This window comes from Chiloscyllium plagiosum, chromosome 6 (assembly GCF_004010195.1).
Source record: "Chiloscyllium plagiosum isolate BGI_BamShark_2017 chromosome 6, ASM401019v2, whole genome shotgun sequence".
In the NCBI taxonomy this organism is placed as follows: domain Eukaryota; kingdom Metazoa; phylum Chordata; class Chondrichthyes; order Orectolobiformes; family Hemiscylliidae; genus Chiloscyllium; species Chiloscyllium plagiosum.
Genome location: NC_057715.1, coordinates 84,709,191 through 84,728,063, shown reverse-complemented (window position 1 = coordinate 84,728,063; position 18,873 = coordinate 84,709,191). Strand labels below are relative to the sequence as shown.

Below are 18,873 nucleotides of genomic sequence, written 5' to 3'. Positions count from 1 at the left end.
GAAGGGTTTGGAGGGATATAGACCAGGTGCTGGCAGATGGGACTAGATTGGGTTGGGATATCTGGTCGGCATGGACGGATTGGACTGAAGGGTCTGTTTCCATGCTGTACATCTGTATCACTCGAAGTGACTGCTGAGATAGATGTATTGGGCTCAATCTTACCATGGTTTAGAAAAATGTAATTTTTTGTCATATTTCATGGAGGGTACAGTGAGCTTTCTCACACTTTTTGATCCCAAATTCAACTCAATAACTACCTAAAAATACCCCTGTTGTGTCGCTTTTATCTAATACTTACCCAGTTCTCCCAATTTCCATAGCCGCATGTATTCATTACTGATGGATGTTCTGGGATCCTTGGCACTGGCACAGGCCTGTTAGATAAACATCTGTCACAGCGAAAATGCTGATAGCTATTACTAAGGAGGTTACATCAGGGTAATTAACAAAACTAACGCAATTAGGCAGAGTCAACATGTTGTTGTGAAAGAGAAATCAAAACTTATTGGAGTTTTTTGAGGAGATAATAAGCAATGTAGATGAAGGTGGATGTAGTGTGTTTAAGTTCCCAGAAGGCATTCGACAAGGTGCGTCATCAAAAGTTACTCCATATAATAAGGCTTCCTGCTGTAGGGGTTAACATATTAGCATGGATCGTGAATTGGTTGGCTAATAATTATAGAGAGTATGCATAAATTGGTTGTCTTTGGATGGCAAGATGTGATGAGTGGTTTACCAGAGGGGTCTGTGTTATTATTTTCAAGATATGTCAATGCGTAGTGAAGAGACTGGAACTAATGGTATTAGATTTGCTAATAGTACAAAGATAGGTAGGAAATGATGTTGTGCAGAAAACAAAGAGGGCAGCATTCTTGCAGCCCCTGAGTGACATGGACAATTGTGATTCAGTTGGGAAACATGTGGCCAGATTAGAAAAATGAGATTCTCAACATCGAGAAATGTTTGCAAGTCCATTTTAAACAGGAAATGTCACTATTGAGTGGTGAGAGACCCATTTGCATGCATTAACATCTCATTATTATGGATGTAGTTTGCTACCCTCCAATGCGTTGGAGACAAACTTGATCATGAAAGTCAGGATGGATGCTTTGCAATGCCAACTCAGCTTGCTCCTCTGGGTTTCTATCTGGGGCAACAGTTCTCAACATCTTCGGGCACCCTCCATGGGGAGTGACTGACTGAAGTCCCACCATCCTCAGAGGTTGGATTTGAACACATATAAGTCTAACCACATTTTCACAGCAAACTTCTGATTCACTGAGAATACCATTATGCGCCTTAATGCTTTGTGACAACGCACTGACACTTTTCATTGAAATGCTGCTGCCAGGCCACTTTGTGCAGGGACAGATTTCACTTCAGACTTTGCCACTTGCTCTCTTAGCACTCAGTCACTTCATGCTTATTTAGATGCTCACAGTATCTCGGCCTCGCTTTTTAGGACTTTGATGCCTCATTCAGTACTTATAGGCTGACAGTGCTTCTGTCTTGTTTTGCCTTTTAGCAGCTTGTCTGAGTTGTCAGCAGTGATCAACTAAGAGCTGGCTGTTTTGCTGTACAGCACCTTGCTCCATCACCTTACAGAGTCAAGAGTGTGTTTCTGGAAAAGTACAACAGGTCAGGCAGCATCTGAGAAGCAGGAGAATCAACATTTCTGGAATAAGCCTTATGAAGGGCTTATGCCCAAAACATCAATTCTCCTGCTCCTCGGATGCTGCCTGACCTGCTGTGATTTGCCAGCAACACACTCTCGACTCTAATCTCCAGCATCTGCAGTCCTCACTTTCTCCTAAGTAACCTTACAGTACATATCAGTGTGATAACGTGACAAACACTTTCATGTACTTCAACCAAATGGCTACAGCTCAAAGCTTAAAGAGGGTAATTGTCAGCGAACTCATGGGGATCCATTACCAGTCAGGAGGTCCCGACATGGTCAGTCATTGAGACCGCTGATCTCAGAACAGGGCCGGGAACATAGTCAGCTGGCTGAATGGAGTGGCCAGCTTCACGGGTTCCATAACATTACAGTTCCAGGGAGTGAGCCCCAGTCAGTCCTGCAGGTATTGTGTAACCTGTCTGAGGATTACAGTAAGAGTGGTGCAGAGATCAGACAAGGATCTGTTCATTTATAAGTCAGAGCTGTCCTTCCAAGTCAGTCAGGGTAAATCAAGGTGGGTTTTCAGGGTCTACCATTGTGTAGGGAACCCTGGAAAATCATTTTTAGGGATTGGAGGCAGTGTGCTGGATGCAGAAAGGGTAAAAATTGTGACTGGATGATTCAACATATAAGGGTAGCAGATAGACTATATAGACTACTTAGAAAATAGAAAAAGGTGTAGGCGCTGAAAGCCTGCTCTGCCATTCATTATGATCACCCAACTTAATAACCTGTTCCTGCTTTTCCCCCATAACCTTTGATTTCTATAGCAAATTCCTTGAAATCATTTCTTGTTTTAGCCTTGGCTGCTATCCACAGGCTTACGTCTCGCTGAGTGAAGGATTTTCTCCACATCTCAGTCCCATTTGCTGAGGCTATGACCTTTGGTTCTGGAGTCGCCCACCATTGTTCCTGCATCTATCCTGTTAAATTGTTATAGTTCTTTTGAGAATCCCCCCTGATTTTCCTGAACTCCAGCGAATAGAATTCTAACTGATTGAACCTCTCCTCATACATCAGTCTACCATTCTAAGAATTAGTCTGGTAAACCTTTGCTGCATTTTCTGTAGAGCACGAGTATCCTCACTCAGGTAAGGAGATCAAAACTGCATACAATATTCCAGGTATGGTCTCACCTAGGCCCTGTATAATCGCAGCAACACATCCCTTCTCCTGCACTCAATTTATTTTGATGATTATGCTTTAGCAGACATGGGTTACTGTGGGAGGAAGGGGTCATTGATGGTCACAACCACCCTGAGTTTAACACAGGGACCATGTATTACAATGGTTGGCATGGCTAAGCTGGAGACCTGGGACTAAAGGATCATTTTTGGAGATGAAAATTTAAGTGGAAGAGTTGGTTAGGAACATGTGAAGATTCAGAACTGGTGGGGCCAACAGTGAGTGCAAATTACGAAAGGAACAGGAAGATTTAGAAGGAGTCACCTATATTAGCAGGCTGAGCCTGCAACTTGCTGTGTCAGGTATGATCTGTGTTTCTTCCAATCTCATCTGAATTGCAAATTGGCAATGGAAGTTGAAAATGGCTGCCACCATGTCAGGAATGGGCAGAGTTAGTGTATTTTTCCTGTTTGAGAATGCGACTCTAGCTGTGAGTAATGCGATGCCCTTCAACAGGTAATTATATCAATTGCAGTACAGGTAATCAGCAAATCCTGCATGTGAGCAATGATGTGGCATACAAATCCTAGTCACAAGCAATCTTGACCATATCATTGGTAATTACTGATGAAAGACAGTCACCTCTATGAAGCAGAAGTAATCACAGGAAATCTTAAATTGCTAACCACAGACTACAATTCACAAAACCAAAGTCTCATAGGCTGCATAAGGGCATGGAGCTGATTGATTCTCACCTCAAAATGTTAGTATTTGTTAATATGGTCTTTATATGATGCTGCCTTTCATTGGTGTTGGCAGGGATGCCAAAGTTTCAGTAATCCTACCACACTTACAAAGATCTTACAAAGAGTTATGATGCCAGTCAATCATCCCTTGGCTCTTGCTTTTGTCATCCATGTCACCTCCACTACTCCTGCCAATCTCTGCACATTCCTCAGTAAAGAATTTGGATTGGATGGAACTCATCCAAAGGTTCTCTGAGAACTCAAGTGTGTGTTAGTGGACTCCTGGCAAAATGTATCATGGAATTTGTTAGACAAGCTATGGTCCCTGAACTATGGACAATGAGAAAGGATCCAGTAAAGATTAGCTTGTCTCGTATCATTATGAGGAAAATTTCTGGTATCAACTATCAATTAAAGAGGTAAAGGTTGAGATCTCCAAGACCACAGGCCACCAGTGTCTCCTTATACACAACAGGCAGCTTATTGAAAAAGCACAAGTGCTTTTCTCTCAGCTTTTGATCCTTTGATTTGATTGGGTAAACTCACTAATTGTAGATCTGCAGCTTTCTGCAAAGTCCCTCAGGACATGTAAGAACTTGCTGAACCTCAGAAATTTTCAGCAGTAAATGCACTGGTAAGTGTCAACATGAATTTACAAATGGTCCCTGTTGAAACTAATACCTGGGGATCTAGATAGAGAGAACAAAGTAAATTTGTTTTATTAGACTTTTAGACAAACTTTCAGTTGTCTTTTTCAGAAAATTAGTAGGTAATACCAATATATACAGAAAGAATAACTTGTAGTTGGTCAATGTAGTGGAGGGTTTGTGTACATACTGAGTGCCCTGGATGGAATGTTCTGATGTATGGTGCATTGCAGCATCAAGTGCCTTAGACCAACTCTTCAACATTTTCATAAAGTGTTGGTATCATCACCTCAAATATAAGATGACGGTTAAGTTAAGTTAAGATAGGTGCTCCAAACATCGAGTTAAGAGTGCTGTTAACAAATAAATTGAAATGCTGGTGGGTATAAAAATGATACAAAGTGTAGAAGTTATGAAGTCCACATCAATCAGCATATAGTGTCTTGCATGCTGCCTGGAACTTTCACTGGAGTGGTGTATAACAGACCTGGAAAGGTGTAGAGGAGGCCTACCAGAATGATGAGAACAGGGGAATAAAATACATCAGTCCCAGTATTGGAATTTTTTTTTTAGATTTTTAGATCACTTACAGTGTGGAAACAGGCCCGTCAGCCCAACAAGTCCACACCGACCCTCCGAAGAGCAACCCACCCAGACCCATTCCCCTACATTTACCCCTTCACCACTACAGGCAATTTAGCATGGCCAATTCACCTGCACATCTTTGGACTGTGGGAGGAAACCAGAGAACCTGGAGGAAACCCACGCGGACACGGGGAGAATCTGCAAACTCCACACAGACAGTTGCCCAAGGCGAGAATTGAACCAGGTCTCTGGCGCTGTGAGGCAGCAGTGCTAACCACTGTGCCACCGTGCTGCCCCTCTGAACCCAAAAGACTGTCCAGCGGCCAACTGGCGCCCATGCCTCCCCCCCTCCCGGAGGTCAACCTGGAGGTCTTCTTGGACAGAAGACAATTGAAGAGGGTTCTGACTGAGGTATTTGAAATAATAGAGATATGTAGAAATGAGTCAGAGTTACCTAATTTGGGACAGGATTGTAGAAGAAGGAAACCTGACCATAAGCTGAAGATAATTAATTCAGGCAGGCTGGAATAAGTATGAGTTCACTGAGAAGATGGTTAGTTTTTTCAAATAGTTTGTTAAGGTTGGTTGGAGGGTAAGTGGCTTTCATCTTGTACAGGCCAAATTAAACATTATCTCAAGAAATGCATCAGCAGTGAGAAAAGCCTGATTGATGAATTTTTCCAGCCTTCAGATTTTCAATGTTTCTATATTCCTATAGTTGTCCTCGTTTGGGAAGAATATGTCAAGCCAAAACATGCCTCAATGGTGGAATTTGCCTTGATCGTTGGTCTTACTACTTATGCCAATGCCCAGAAGGTTTTACTGGACCCCACTGTGAAAAAGGTATCTGTTTTTCAAATTATTTCAACAGCAGTTGTTATAAACAGCATGTTGTGATGACAAATAATATCCAATATGCATTCACTATGATAGCATATTAATGCATACCATTCACTTTTTTTCAAAACAGTTCAATCTTAGTACATTGTGGTAAGTTGGATAACAGCGAGAGAGATCTAGGTATTTGTTTAAGCTGCATAAGTGATAGACATGAGTTTTCTTGACTAAATGAGATTTTTGATGGCCAATTATGTTGCCATATTCACACTAATGCAAAATTAACATGGGGAAGGGGAAAGTTCAATTTAACCCAAAGCAGAAAATAAAGGAACATTCAGTTTTCCCACTAATTGTACATATCAATCGATGTTACTCTCCATTTCCCACCAAGCAGATTAAGTTAAAAATGACCAGCTCTGGCTCTGAAGCCTTTCTGATGTTACAATTCAGGAGGCAGTTCCAAAATACTCAGATGCAGCATTGCTTGAAGTAGAACTGCAATATATTTGCAAGCCTAGTTAAGTGCTCAGAAGATCCTTGTTTTTGCACAGTTGGTGCAAAATGCTGGATGCCTAAGTAAGTCAGCCAATAACATGAAAATAACTGGACTCTTAATGATTTTCCAATGTCCAGAGTAAAGCACTAAATTTTCTCCACCATAATTCAGCTCACTGTCAATTTCATTTGCAATCAGCTGCTTCATCAGATTATGTTGATTTCTCATACTCCCACCTTCAGTATGGCCTGCAGTTTTGTTCAACTTGCATTTAATTTCTTTGTGCAAGCTATTTACTTACACTGAGCACCAAATCCAACAGTACATAACCAACTGCATCTTACTATAATCAATGCTTGTCCTGATATGGATCAGTGGTGTTATCACTGGATTAGAAAGCCTACCTATATTCTACCACAACAGATGATGAAATGTGATTTCAACAAATAACACTGAAATTAAACATTAGTCTAAGGGTGGCCATAAAACAATTGCTGTGAAACCCATCCGGGTCATTGAAGTCCTTGAGTGAAGTAAATCTGCTGCCCTAACCTGGCCTAATGTGGTTAACTCTTCACTGCCTTTTGAAATGACTTAGCAATCCTTTTCTTCAGAAATTTCTTAAAAATAAAAGCACCATAGACTTATCAGAGCATAGGGCTCTTTTCTCAGCAGAGAGAGAGAGACAGGCAGATACACATGCACACAGAACCATTGACAGTTTAACGTTGCCCCAGGTGAGGGGAGAGTTCTTTATGGTAACATTGGATAGTGTATGAATTGAACCCATGCTGTTGGCATAACTCTGCATTTCAAACTAGCTACCTGATCAACTGAGCTAACCATTTACTGTAAGGGTAAGCTTCCTCTGGATATTGTTCTTGTTACAGTCCTCCTGAAAGTGCTACCTTTCAGTTCATTAGTTAATTTGATATATTTGGCCTTAATGGTTTTCAAAGCAGTTTAAATCTGACACAAAGAACATGGGGAAATAATGCATGAACCACTGTACGGCAGCAATTCAGGATTTAGGTTTGGTTACTGCTATTTCATGTCCTAGTGAAGCTGAATTCAGGACTAGCTAGGTATTAGATATATCTTGACTACAAAATCTCAAAATACATTCCTGATGTCATGAAATTTGGAATGCCATGTGTAGCTTTGGCAACACAACTTTAGATTATTACATTCAAGTGGCTCACAGTGGAGCACAAAGAGCTTAATCCTTGGATTTCCTTCTAATACCATTGCATTCCATACCAAATGGCAGCAGCTCACAATCACCTCCTTAAGGACAACTTGTGATGGCAATAAATGCTGACCTCACCAGGGATATCTATATCCCATGGACAAATAAACAAGAAGAAGTCAATGCAGACCAGCAAGTATGAAATTGGTGACCCCATCACACACAGCTGAACTTCAGATGAGCTGAAATTTGCAGAAAGCTGAAAATGAGAATCCAACCAGGGACTATTGGAACAGCCGAGTCTGGAAGTGACAAGTCATCAATAAGGGCTTTGTTGCATAACTGCTTTAAAAGCTGTGTTGCTTTATGAACTGGATATGCTAATGAGACAAGGACCAGAATGACAACTGCCATGTGCAGTCCAGCAGAAGAATTGAGGAAGGAGATTGCACTCTTAGTTATTTGTAATGGTAAATTGTAATTTGAGCTGTTAAACCTGTATGGGCTTGCAAGTAAATTTAATCCACTGCAGTTAATCTGTGTCATTTACCATTTAACACAAGAAATATGATAGGATCCAGTCGTAAATGAGCTGAGAGAGCAATGGAAATGGGTAAGATATTTGCTTGGAAGCATTTCACTGTTTTAAAAATTCTTTAACTTATTTCCACACAAATGTAGGAATTAGAAGCAATACTAGCTTGGCCCATGGTGCCTGTTCTGACATTCAGTAAGGTCATGGCTGATCCGATTACTTTGCATTCCCATCTATCCTCAATAACTTTTCACCACCTTGTTTAATAGCATCCATGTACCACTGCATTAAAAATATTCATCAACTCTGCTTTCACTGCCTTTAGGTGAAGAGCATTCCAGAGATTCATGATCTTCAATGAGAAAATATTTCTCCTTATCTCTGTCTTAAATGGGTGACCCCTTACATTTAAATAGGGACTCTTCCTCTCGTTTCTCCCTCTAGAGGAAATTTCCTTTCCACATCCAACCTGCCAAGATTGCATGGAATTTTTTATGTTTCAATCAAGTCACCTCTTACTCTTCTAAACTGATGTGGACAATGTAGAATCCATACAGTGTGGAAGCAGGCTATTCAACCTATCAAGTCCGCACTAACCCTCCAAAGAGCAACACGCAGACCCATCCCCCTGAATTTTCCATGGTTAATCCACCTAACCTGCACATCACTGGACACTGTGGGCAATTTAGCATGGCCAAACCACCTAACCCACACATCTTTGGATTGTGGGAGGAAACTGGAGCATCAGGAGGAAACTCACGCAGACACGGGGAGAACATGCAAACTCCACACAGAGAGTCACCTGAGGGTGGAATCAAATCGAGGTCATTAGCGCTGTGAGGCAACAGTGCTAACCACTGAGCCACCAGAACACCCAGGGTTCCTCAGAAGCGAAGCCACCTCCTTTCAGAGATCAATACTGTCAAGAATCTTGTAGATACAATCTCATTGACGTGCTGTAAAACTGAAGCATAGCCTCCTTACTTTTGCATTCCATTGTCCCTCTTGTTTTATAAATACCAGCATATGTAATTATTTGGTATAGACATCAACAGACTTGTAGCAAACAGCAAGTTAATAAGAAGTGGGGAAAGCGATGATAACAATAATATGTTGTTACCTTTCAAGGAAGAGCATGGGACAGACACGATGGGTAGAATATCCTCCTGTGTTGCAGAGCGTGAATACAGATGGTTACGCCTGTAGTTCACTGGTAGATGTTTTGACAATATATGGGCAGTAGGGACTGTAAACTGCACAGGCAAGTCTCAGAACAGGAGGTTAGTTTGTATAAGTCTGGGGGTTCACAGAACAAACATTGACACCACAGGTATGCAAGCAGCTAGAGTGTGAATGTACATTTCTACGTCCTGGAAAAGTGACATAAGGACCCAAAGATAACTAGAAAATGTGACCTGAGCATCAAATCTGTGTTAATGTGTGTACGCTTTGATTTTGAGAGAGTATGAGTTTTGCTGGGGTGTTTGTCATTATGGTTATATGCCCACTTATGATGCATTTAACTATTTGTTATCTTACTGGGGAATATCTATTTCCCCAGATACAGCAATAAATTTCAATGGACAATTTCATCTTGATTATTTCATCAAAGAAAGTTATAAACGTGATCAACTATTAAAAAACCACATAAAGAGAAAACAAAACCAAAAAGAAGATAAAGACAGCGTGAGCATTGAAATACAGTTCAGAACAGACTCATCAGAAGGAATTCTGCTTCATATACAAGGAAGTATAAATTATACCACAGTCAAGGTAAATTTGCTTTTCATATTGTAATCAATAAAATTAACTAAATAATAAATAATTTCCTTCAGAGATTTTCATTGCTGATGAACTCGCATTACGTGTACTAAGTGCTATTAATGAATTACAACATAATCCTTCTCAGCTGCATCCATGTCTAAAAGCCTTTTTAACATAATTTAGTTTAACAATCTGGTGTCACATTTGTTCCAAATGCATAACAACAACAATGACTTACATTTATGTCACGTCAGAGGCACAACCATAATGAAAGAAGTAGAGTTTGGAGTGAGAACAAAAGGCTTGATCAAAGAGGCCGGTTTCGAGGAAAGCGTTAAGTAAAGAGAGGGATTTAATAAAAGTCGAGAAAGCGTATCCAGAGTATGGGGTTTAGATGATGGAAGACATAATTTATGTGTTGAAAAAGATTTGGATAATCCTGCAGGAAAGATTGTAGTGCTGGAGGAATTTACAAAGATGAGTAAGTAGAAGGATTCTTGATCAGTAGGGAAATCAAGTGTTATGAAAGAGGAGGTGAGAAAGTGCATGGGATGAATGTAAGAACAGCCATGATCCCATTGAATAGGGGAGCAGACTTGAGGGGGCAAATGGCCTACACCTGTTACTATTACTTATAGTCTTAAAGATGAGGGCATGACAGAATTCAAACATCAAAAATATTTATATTAGAAGCATTGGGGGACTGGGGTCAGGAACAATGAGTGATGGATGCATAGTGCTTGCTTCAGACTTCAAGATGATGACAAAGATTTGAAGTTCCCGATCTCACTATAGCTACTGAATCATCTATAATAGACTCCCTTTGCCCTTGCAACACAACCTCTGGATTTCTAAAGATCTGGCCTTGACCTTTCCTGTTTCTCATTCAGATGCAACCACTGAGAGACACTATCCAACTTATAATCTCAGGTTCTGCATGTACACAACTGACACCTGATTCTACCTCACCACCATCTCAAACAACTCCTCCATTGCTTTCATGTTTATCTGACCTCCAGTCCTGGTTGAGACAATATTAGGTATTCACAAGAATTAAGCCATTGCCATGTCCCCACCACCATCTAAACTCTGTTACCACAGATTCCACCCTATTCCCTGTGATATGAAGCTTGACATCCAACTTCAACCTGTACTGAGCTTCCAGGGGAAGGACTGTGTAATACCTTCAGGCTGCCTTAGCTGCATACCTATTCAGCTTAATGCGCTCATTGGTCCTATCTCGAAATTAAGACCTTCTACTTCCACTAAGGGGTCAGTTAGCTCAGTTGGTTTGCAATGGAGAATAACACGTGCAGCGTGGGTTCAGTTCCTGCACCAGCTGAGATTACTGTGAAGTACTGTCCTTCTCAAGCTCATCCCTCACCTGAGGCATGGTGATCCTCAGGTAAACCACCACGAGTCCTTCTCCCTAAAGAGACAGCAACCCTATAGTATGGTGCTTTTACCTTTATTTGCCTCAGGCCAATTGCTGCTGAAACCCTCAAACGTTATTTTTAATGAAACCTGTGAGTCTCCATTTGCTTTATTTATTGTGAAGATTTGATTTTTTTGTTTGGAATATAGGAACATAGAAGCAGAAGTGGGCTATTCAGCCCATCCAGCTTGCTCCACTATTTAACACCGTCATGACTGAACAGACATTTCAATCCCTTTTACCCACACAATTCCCATTGATAACCAAATATCCATCAACCTCTACTTTAGACATCCTGAAAGCATCCATGGCCCTCTGGGGTAGAGAATTCCAAAGATTCACAACCCTCTGAGTGAAAAGAAACAAATTCTCCTCAACTCAATCCTTTTTTTAAAATTATGTGTTCTGGTTGGGGAGTCTAGTAGATCCTACTTGCATCTACCCTGGCTGTCCCTTAAAATATTGCGTGGGTTTCAATGAGATTACCTCTCAATCTTTGAAATTCTAGAGAATGCAAGTCCAGTTTTCCCATTCCCTCTTCGCAGGATAGGATCACTGGAACAATTCTGGTGAACCCTTGTTGTGTTCCCTTAATGGTAAAAATATTCTCTTGAAGTAAGGAGAGATCAAAACTCAACACAGTACTCCAGGTAAGCATACCCAAGATTCTATACAGTTAAAGCAACACTTCACCACTCCTGTATTTTCCAATGTGTTTAAACCGTATCTTTTGTTGTTCACTGCGATGATGAGATTCAAAAAAGTCTGTTAGTCATAAGCGTTAAAGTATCCAGTTGGATCAGGCAGCTTCAAGTGGCCAAAAGCTGGAAATTGTGTCTAGATATTAACTGTTTTGTAGATAAGAAGTTATATCTGGTTTCCTTTGCCTGCTGTGGGATTGTATCTCTAGTGTGTGTGCCTTTTCTTCCTTGTCAGGCTCCTTGTCTGAAAGTCAGCCTGCTTGACAGGCTTGCCTTCCAGTCAGAGAGCAAGGACTCCAAACAGTAGTAGACTTCATCTATGACCACAGGATGTCTGACTTCTGACCTGGGGATCATTGTATCAGTGAGTAACAAACACAGAGAAAATGCTGAACAACTCAGCATGTCTGGCAGTACCTGTGGAGAGAGGAGTAAGGTTAACTTTCAAGTCTGATGTGTCTCTTCTTCAGACCTCTTCAGAAACTAAAATTAAAAGTAAATGAGAGTACTTCCATTTTCCAGTCATGAACCAGAAAAGCAATGAACTCAGAGGGGTGTGCTCCATTATCTGAAGGAGTATAATTGGCATTAATTACTTCTTATGGTAACACACCGAGACACAAATAAAGTTCTACTATTAAAAACAAAACTAAAGACACTTGAAATTTAATGTTGCCTTTTATTTTCAGATTATGGAGGGGCGGATAAACTACATTTCCGATGCTAGCTCAGTCGGCTACATTAAGCACCGTTTGAATATCTCCATTTCTGATAGCAAATGGCATACTTTCAAAATGGAGAGTAATGACTCAGTCACTACACTCATGCTTGACAAAAAACACATCAAAAGCATCACGCATCCCACTCAGTGGGTGGGTGGGATTGAGATCTCCACCTTATCTTTGGGGCAGGCACCGTTACTGCAGTTTGGCAATCCAAATGAACAAGGTAAAGTGTTGTTGATATAATGCAATGGATTTTTTAAAAATAAACTACATATGATGTCAACAACAAAACAACTTAAGTCCTTTTGCTAAAAAGCAATACTCACTTAGAACAACTTAACTTGTTATTTGTGAGATCTTGCATCTCCCTCACTGGGAGAATTAAATATGTATTTGCATTATATGTATAGGGAGTTTTATTTTGAAAAGCCATGTTGTTTTACTTACTTTTAATGAGTGTAATAGCAAGTAAAAAAAGACTGCTTTAATGATGTGCATTGTATCATATTATTTGTCTGCAAAATGGACGAGCTAGAAGCTCAAAAAGTTAATTAAGAGGCATGTTTGACTTTTACATATCAATTGATTATGACTGTAAGATGATCTGCATTACTCTATGATCTATTGTCAAATAGAAAACAAAGTACCTGTTCAAATGGACAATGAACGCTATTTGCAGCTCAAAACCAACCATTACATTTCCACACATGTGATGGACGACTGAATTAGGTCAAGTTAACACTGGCAGATTAAATCAGGTGGTACCTGTGAAGCAATGAACACCAACATGCATTAATTGGTCTAAAAGCCTGGTTTTTATGCTGTAAATCCGGTGCTCTTCACATGCTAAGATTTTTCAAAGTACTTAACTTGAGCAAATCAAAACTCAGAGATTTGGGGAGAAGCAAAAAGCAAAAGATTTCAAAAGTAGGGAGGGAGACAGAAAATGAGATCAGGACATTGACAGTGATAATGTAATGACTGAACAAACTGTAATTGAGGAAAAGAGAAAGCTAGTATAGGAGGAGGGATGGATCAACCAGAATCCATAAGATAGGGGAAGATAACATCAGGGATTGATTTGAAAGTGAGCACAAGAATTTTGAATTGGTAGGTAAAGGGGAGCCAATGGAACTTGGAGGGCATATGATAGATGGAAATCACGAACTTTGTGCATGTGGGCAAATTTTGGATCAGCTGTAGCTTTTTATCATTGAGGCAGAGAAAGCATGTCCAAGCACATTAGTGATGTCAAAACTTTAACAGATAATCTCTTGTGCAGTGGCAGCATGTGGGGAGATGGTGTTAGAAAAAAAGACAGAAAATACAGGAGAATATGTGGAAAAGAAAAGAAAATATGGATGAAAGTTGCTTCACTTAGAGTCATAGAGTCATAGAGATGTACAGCATGGAAACAGACCCTTCGGTCCAATCCGTCCGTGCTGACCAGATATCCCAACCCAATCTAGTCTCACCTGCCAGCACCCGGCCCATATCCCTCCAAACCCTTCCTATTCATATACCCATCCAAATGCCTTTTAAATGTTGCAATTGTACCAGCCTCCACCACTTCCTCTGGCAGCTCATTCCATACATGCACCACCCTCTGAGTGAATAAGTTGCCCCTTAGGTCTCTTTTATATCTTTCCCCTCTCACCTTAAACCTATGCCCTCTAGTTCTGGACCCCACCCCAGGGAAAAGACTTTGTCTATTTATCTTATCCATGCCCCTCATAATTTTATGAACCTCTATAAAGTCACCCCTCAGCCTCCGATGCTCCAGGGAAAAAAGCCCCAGCCTAATCAAACTCTCCTTATAGCTCAAATCTTCCAACTCTGGCAAAATCCTTGTAAATCTTTTCTACCCTTTCAAGTTTCACAACATTTTTCCGATAGGAAGGAGACCAATATTGGAATATTGCTCGCAATATTCCAACAGTGGCCTAACAAATGTCCTGTAGAGCCGCAACATGACCTCCCAACTCCTGTACTCAATACTCTGACCAATAAAGGAAAGCATACCAAACGCCTTCACCACTAACGTATCTACCTGCGACTCCACTTTCAAGGAGCTATGAACCTGCACTCCAAGGTCTCTTTGTTCAGCAACACTCCTTAGGACCTTACCATTAAGTGTATAAATCCTGTTAAGATTTGCTTTCCCAAAATGCAGCACCTCACATTTATTTAAATTAAATTCCATCTGCCACTTCTCAGCCCATTGGCCCATCTGATCAAGATTCCATTGTAATCTGAGGTAACCTTCTTTGCTGTCCACTACACATCCAATTTTGGTGTCATCTGCAAACTTACTAACTGTATCTCTCATGCTCACATCCAAATCATTTATATAAAATGACAAAATGTAGTGGACCCAGCACTGATCCTGTGGCACTCCACTGGTCACAGGCCTCCAGTCTGAAAAACAACTCTCCACCACCACCCTCTGTCTTCTACCATTGAGCCAGTTCTGTATCCAAATGGCTAGTTCTCCCTGTATCCCATGGATCTAACCTTGCTCACCAGTCTCCCATAGGGAGCCTTGTTGAACGCCTTACTGAAGTCCATAGAGATTACATCTACCACTTTGTCCTCATCAATCCTTTTTGTTACTTCTTCAAAAAACTCAATCAAGTTTGTGAGACATGATTTCCCACGCATAAAGCCACGTTGACTATCCCGAATCAGTCCTTGTCTTTTCCAAATATATGTACATCCTGTCTCTCATAATTTGCTCCAACAACTTGCCCACCACCGATGTCAAGCTCACTGGTCTATATTTCCCTAGCTTGTCCTTACCACCTTTCTTAAACAGTAGCACCACGTTAGCCAACCTCCAGTCTTCCGGCACCTCACCTGTGACTATTGATGAAATAAATATCTCAGTAAGAGGCCCAGCAATCACCTCCCCAAGCATGCAGGTACAGCAGGTAGTGAAGAAGGCTAATAGCATGCTGGCCTTCATAACAAGAGGAATTGAGTATAGAAGCAAAGAGGTGCTTCTGCAGCTGTACAGGGCCCTGGTGAAACCACACCTGGAGTACTGTGTGCAGTCCTGGTCTCCAAATTTGAGGAAAGACATTCTGGCTATTGAGGGAGTGCAGCATAGGTTCACGAGGTCAATTCCTGAAATGGCGGGATTACCTTACACTGAAAGACTGAAGCGACTGGGCTGGTATACCCTTGAGTTTAGAAGACTGAGAGGGGATCTGATTGAGACGTATAAGATTATGAAAGAATTGGACACTCAGGCAGCAAGAAACATGTTTCCGCTGATGGGTGAGTGCCGAACCAGAGGACACAGCTTAAAAATACGGGGTAGACCATTTAGGACAGAGATGAGGAAAAACTTCTTCACCCAGAGAGTGGTGGGTGTGTGTAATGCTCTGCCCCAGAGAGCAGTGGAGGCCCAGTCTCTGGATTCATTTAAGAAAGAGTTGGATAGAGCTCTCACAGATAGTGGAATCAAGGGTTATGGAGATAAGGCAGGAACAGGATATTGATTAGGAATGATCAGCCATGATCATATTGAATGGCGGTGCAGGCTCGAAGGGCTGAATGGCCTACTCCTGCACCTATTGTCTATTGTCTATTGTTTCCCACAAAGTTCTAGGGTACACCTGATCAGGTCCTAAGGATTTATTCACTTTTATGTGTTTCAAGGCATCTAGCACTTCCTCCTCTGTAATATGGACATTTTTTAAGATGCCACCATATATTTCCCCACATTCTATATCTTTCATGTCCTTTTCCACAGTAAATACTGATGCAAAATACTCATTTAGTATCTGTCCCTTCTCCTGCAGCTCAACACAAAGGCCGCCTTGCTGATCTTTGAGGGGCCCTATTCTCTCCCTAGTTACCCTTTTCTCCTTAATGTATTTGCAAAAACCCTTTGGATTCTCCTTAACTCTGTTTGCCAAAGCTATCTCATGTCCCCTTTTTGCCCTCCTGATTTCCCTCTTAAGTATACTCCTACTTCCTTTATACTCTTCTAAGGATTCACTCATTCTATCCTGTCTAATACTGTCAAAATTAGCCTTCCTTCAATTTAGAACTTCAACTTTTAGATCTGGTCTATCCTTTTCCATTTTAAAAGTAATAGAATTACTGTCACTGGCCCCAAAGTGCTCCCCCACTGACACCTCAGTCACCTTATTTCCCAAGAGTAGGTCAAGTTTTGCACCTTCGCTAGTAGGTACATCCACACACTAAAGCAGAAAATTTTCTTGTACACTTAACAGTTATTTTCTCTCCATCTAAACCCTTAACACTCTGGCAGTCCCAGTCTGTGTTTGGAAAGTTAAAATCCCCTATCATAACCATCCTATTACCCTTACAGATAACTGAGATCCCTTACCAAATTTGTTTTTCAATTTTCCTCTGACTATTAGGGGTCTATCTTGAAATATCACAGTTCGAAATGACAAAGTGATCAGTAATTAAGACTTACATTCCTCTTTGCATGAGAAATAAAGCATTTCAAGTCAATATAAGCAATAATCTCTCGGGAAGTCTTTGTGATAGAATATTCCCACCATTTTGAGAATGGAAACAACTTAGCTTTATGTTATGAAAATCTTGTGAATTATCTATTGCTACTGGAGTAACTAACACAGTTAAACCACCGTCATCTTCTTAGGAAGTTCGATGGTGGATTATAACTACAGTAATGAGAAGAATGTGAAAATGAATTGATGGAAATAGATAGGCGTAGATAGGCGCACTTTAAAATATGTGATGAAAGGAAAGTTTGAGCAGTTTATAAACATTGTAGGAATTTAAGGTAGCTTATGACTCCTAAAAGTAGCATTTATTCTCTATTATATGACATGATATTGTGTTATTTAGTAAAGGCAAAATAAAAGTGAAAATATGCATGAACATTCCAGGAATCACTGCCACTCACACATTCAAAAGTTAAAGTCTAACTTGTCACATTTTAACTATGAACTGATTATGTGATTTTAACAATGTATGTGACAAGAGAAAGTAAAAAGAACTGCAGATGCTGGAAATTTTAAACAATAACAGAAAATATTTGCAACATTCAGATCAGAGAATCAAAATGTGTGGATTCAAGTGCTATGATCTATTTGTGGGTTAACATGGAGAGCTAAGCATATGCACTCAACAAGTGAGAAACAGATCATATCTCACAGCTCTACCTTATGCAAACATCTTCAACTATAAATTAAGTAATTAATTAGTATTAATATTTCAGACCCAAAACCTTTATTATTTTAGTTGGAAATAAATAAATGCGTAAGTGTAGACTGCTTAATGGATATGGTTATATCACTGTAAAAAAGCTTATTCCTTTGCTCTTTGAATTCTATATTTATATCATGTACTAAAGAAATGTTGTAACCACACTGTACCACAAATGCACAAGGACTTCAAAACACATGCTGGGTGATACAGAAGGGGAGCTGTAACACTGATGCTAATAGTCAAGCAATCATTGGAATATATGACATTAGGGTGCTTCACAAATACTTAATATTATTTTGGAATGCTGGTAAAATTATTCCTTTTCTTTCATACTATATTTATCACTCTCAGGGTTACAAATGTAGGTACTAAAGTAAAGAGGCAAGCAAAATAGTTAAACAAATCATTAAAATGTTATAGATTTATTTTTTATTTTGTCAAGGTGCTTGTATATTTGATGAAGTAACTGCCCAAGTGTTGAAAATATCTAAATGAAATACCTAAAAGGCTGAAAATATGGTTTTGCTTCTTTATGTGTAAAACTCAATAGTCCAAGGCAACACTTAAAAAAGGGATGAAGATGCATACTTTTCAGAAGATGGGTATTAAGTGAATCCAGGGAAACATGCATAACTAAATCATGTGTCTCCTTTCTGCTACGCTTTATTATTCTTAAGGAACTCGTGCAGACGTGCCTAATTAGCAGCTTTTAAAGCCCTCTCATACAAATCTACTTATACAGTATCTGAATTGCCCTTTTTGACACATGCATTTTTGTTTTTAAGAAGAAAATGTTCTGTATGTCCCAGAGTCAACAGAAAACACAAAGAACTATAACATTCATCTGGTTTGAAACAGTCTTTCACATTTACATTTCTACTTACAGAAATCTAAAATTATTAAATTTTTACAATAATGTTCAACTGAGGCACTGAGAAAAAGAGTAGGAAAAAGTGAGGACTGCAGAAGGTGGAGATCAGAGTCAAAACGTGTGGCGGTGGAAAAGCATAGCCGGTCAGGGAGCATCCGAGGAGCAGGACAGTTGACATTTCGAGCATAAACTCTTCCTAATGAAGAAGAGTTGAGCTCTTCATTACGAAGAGCTTTTGCTTGAAACGTTGATTCTCCTGCTCCTCGGATGTTCCCTGACCGGCTGTGCTTTTCCACCACCACACTTTTTGACTCTGAG

General features: G+C 40.2%; 1 protein-coding gene across 1 annotated transcript in view; it reads left to right on the top strand.

The window, feature by feature from the left end:
- Positions 1–18,873, top strand: part of LOC122550779 (protocadherin Fat 4-like) — a 72,234-nt gene that overhangs the window by 42,045 nt on the left and 11,316 nt on the right. The window contains exons 6-8 of the mRNA XM_043692032.1: positions 5,504–5,628; positions 9,407–9,618; positions 12,435–12,693. Of these exons, the coding sequence (XP_043547967.1) occupies positions 5,504–5,628; positions 9,407–9,618; positions 12,435–12,693 (596 nt within the window). The remainder of the gene's footprint in view (positions 1–5,503; positions 5,629–9,406; positions 9,619–12,434; positions 12,694–18,873) is intronic.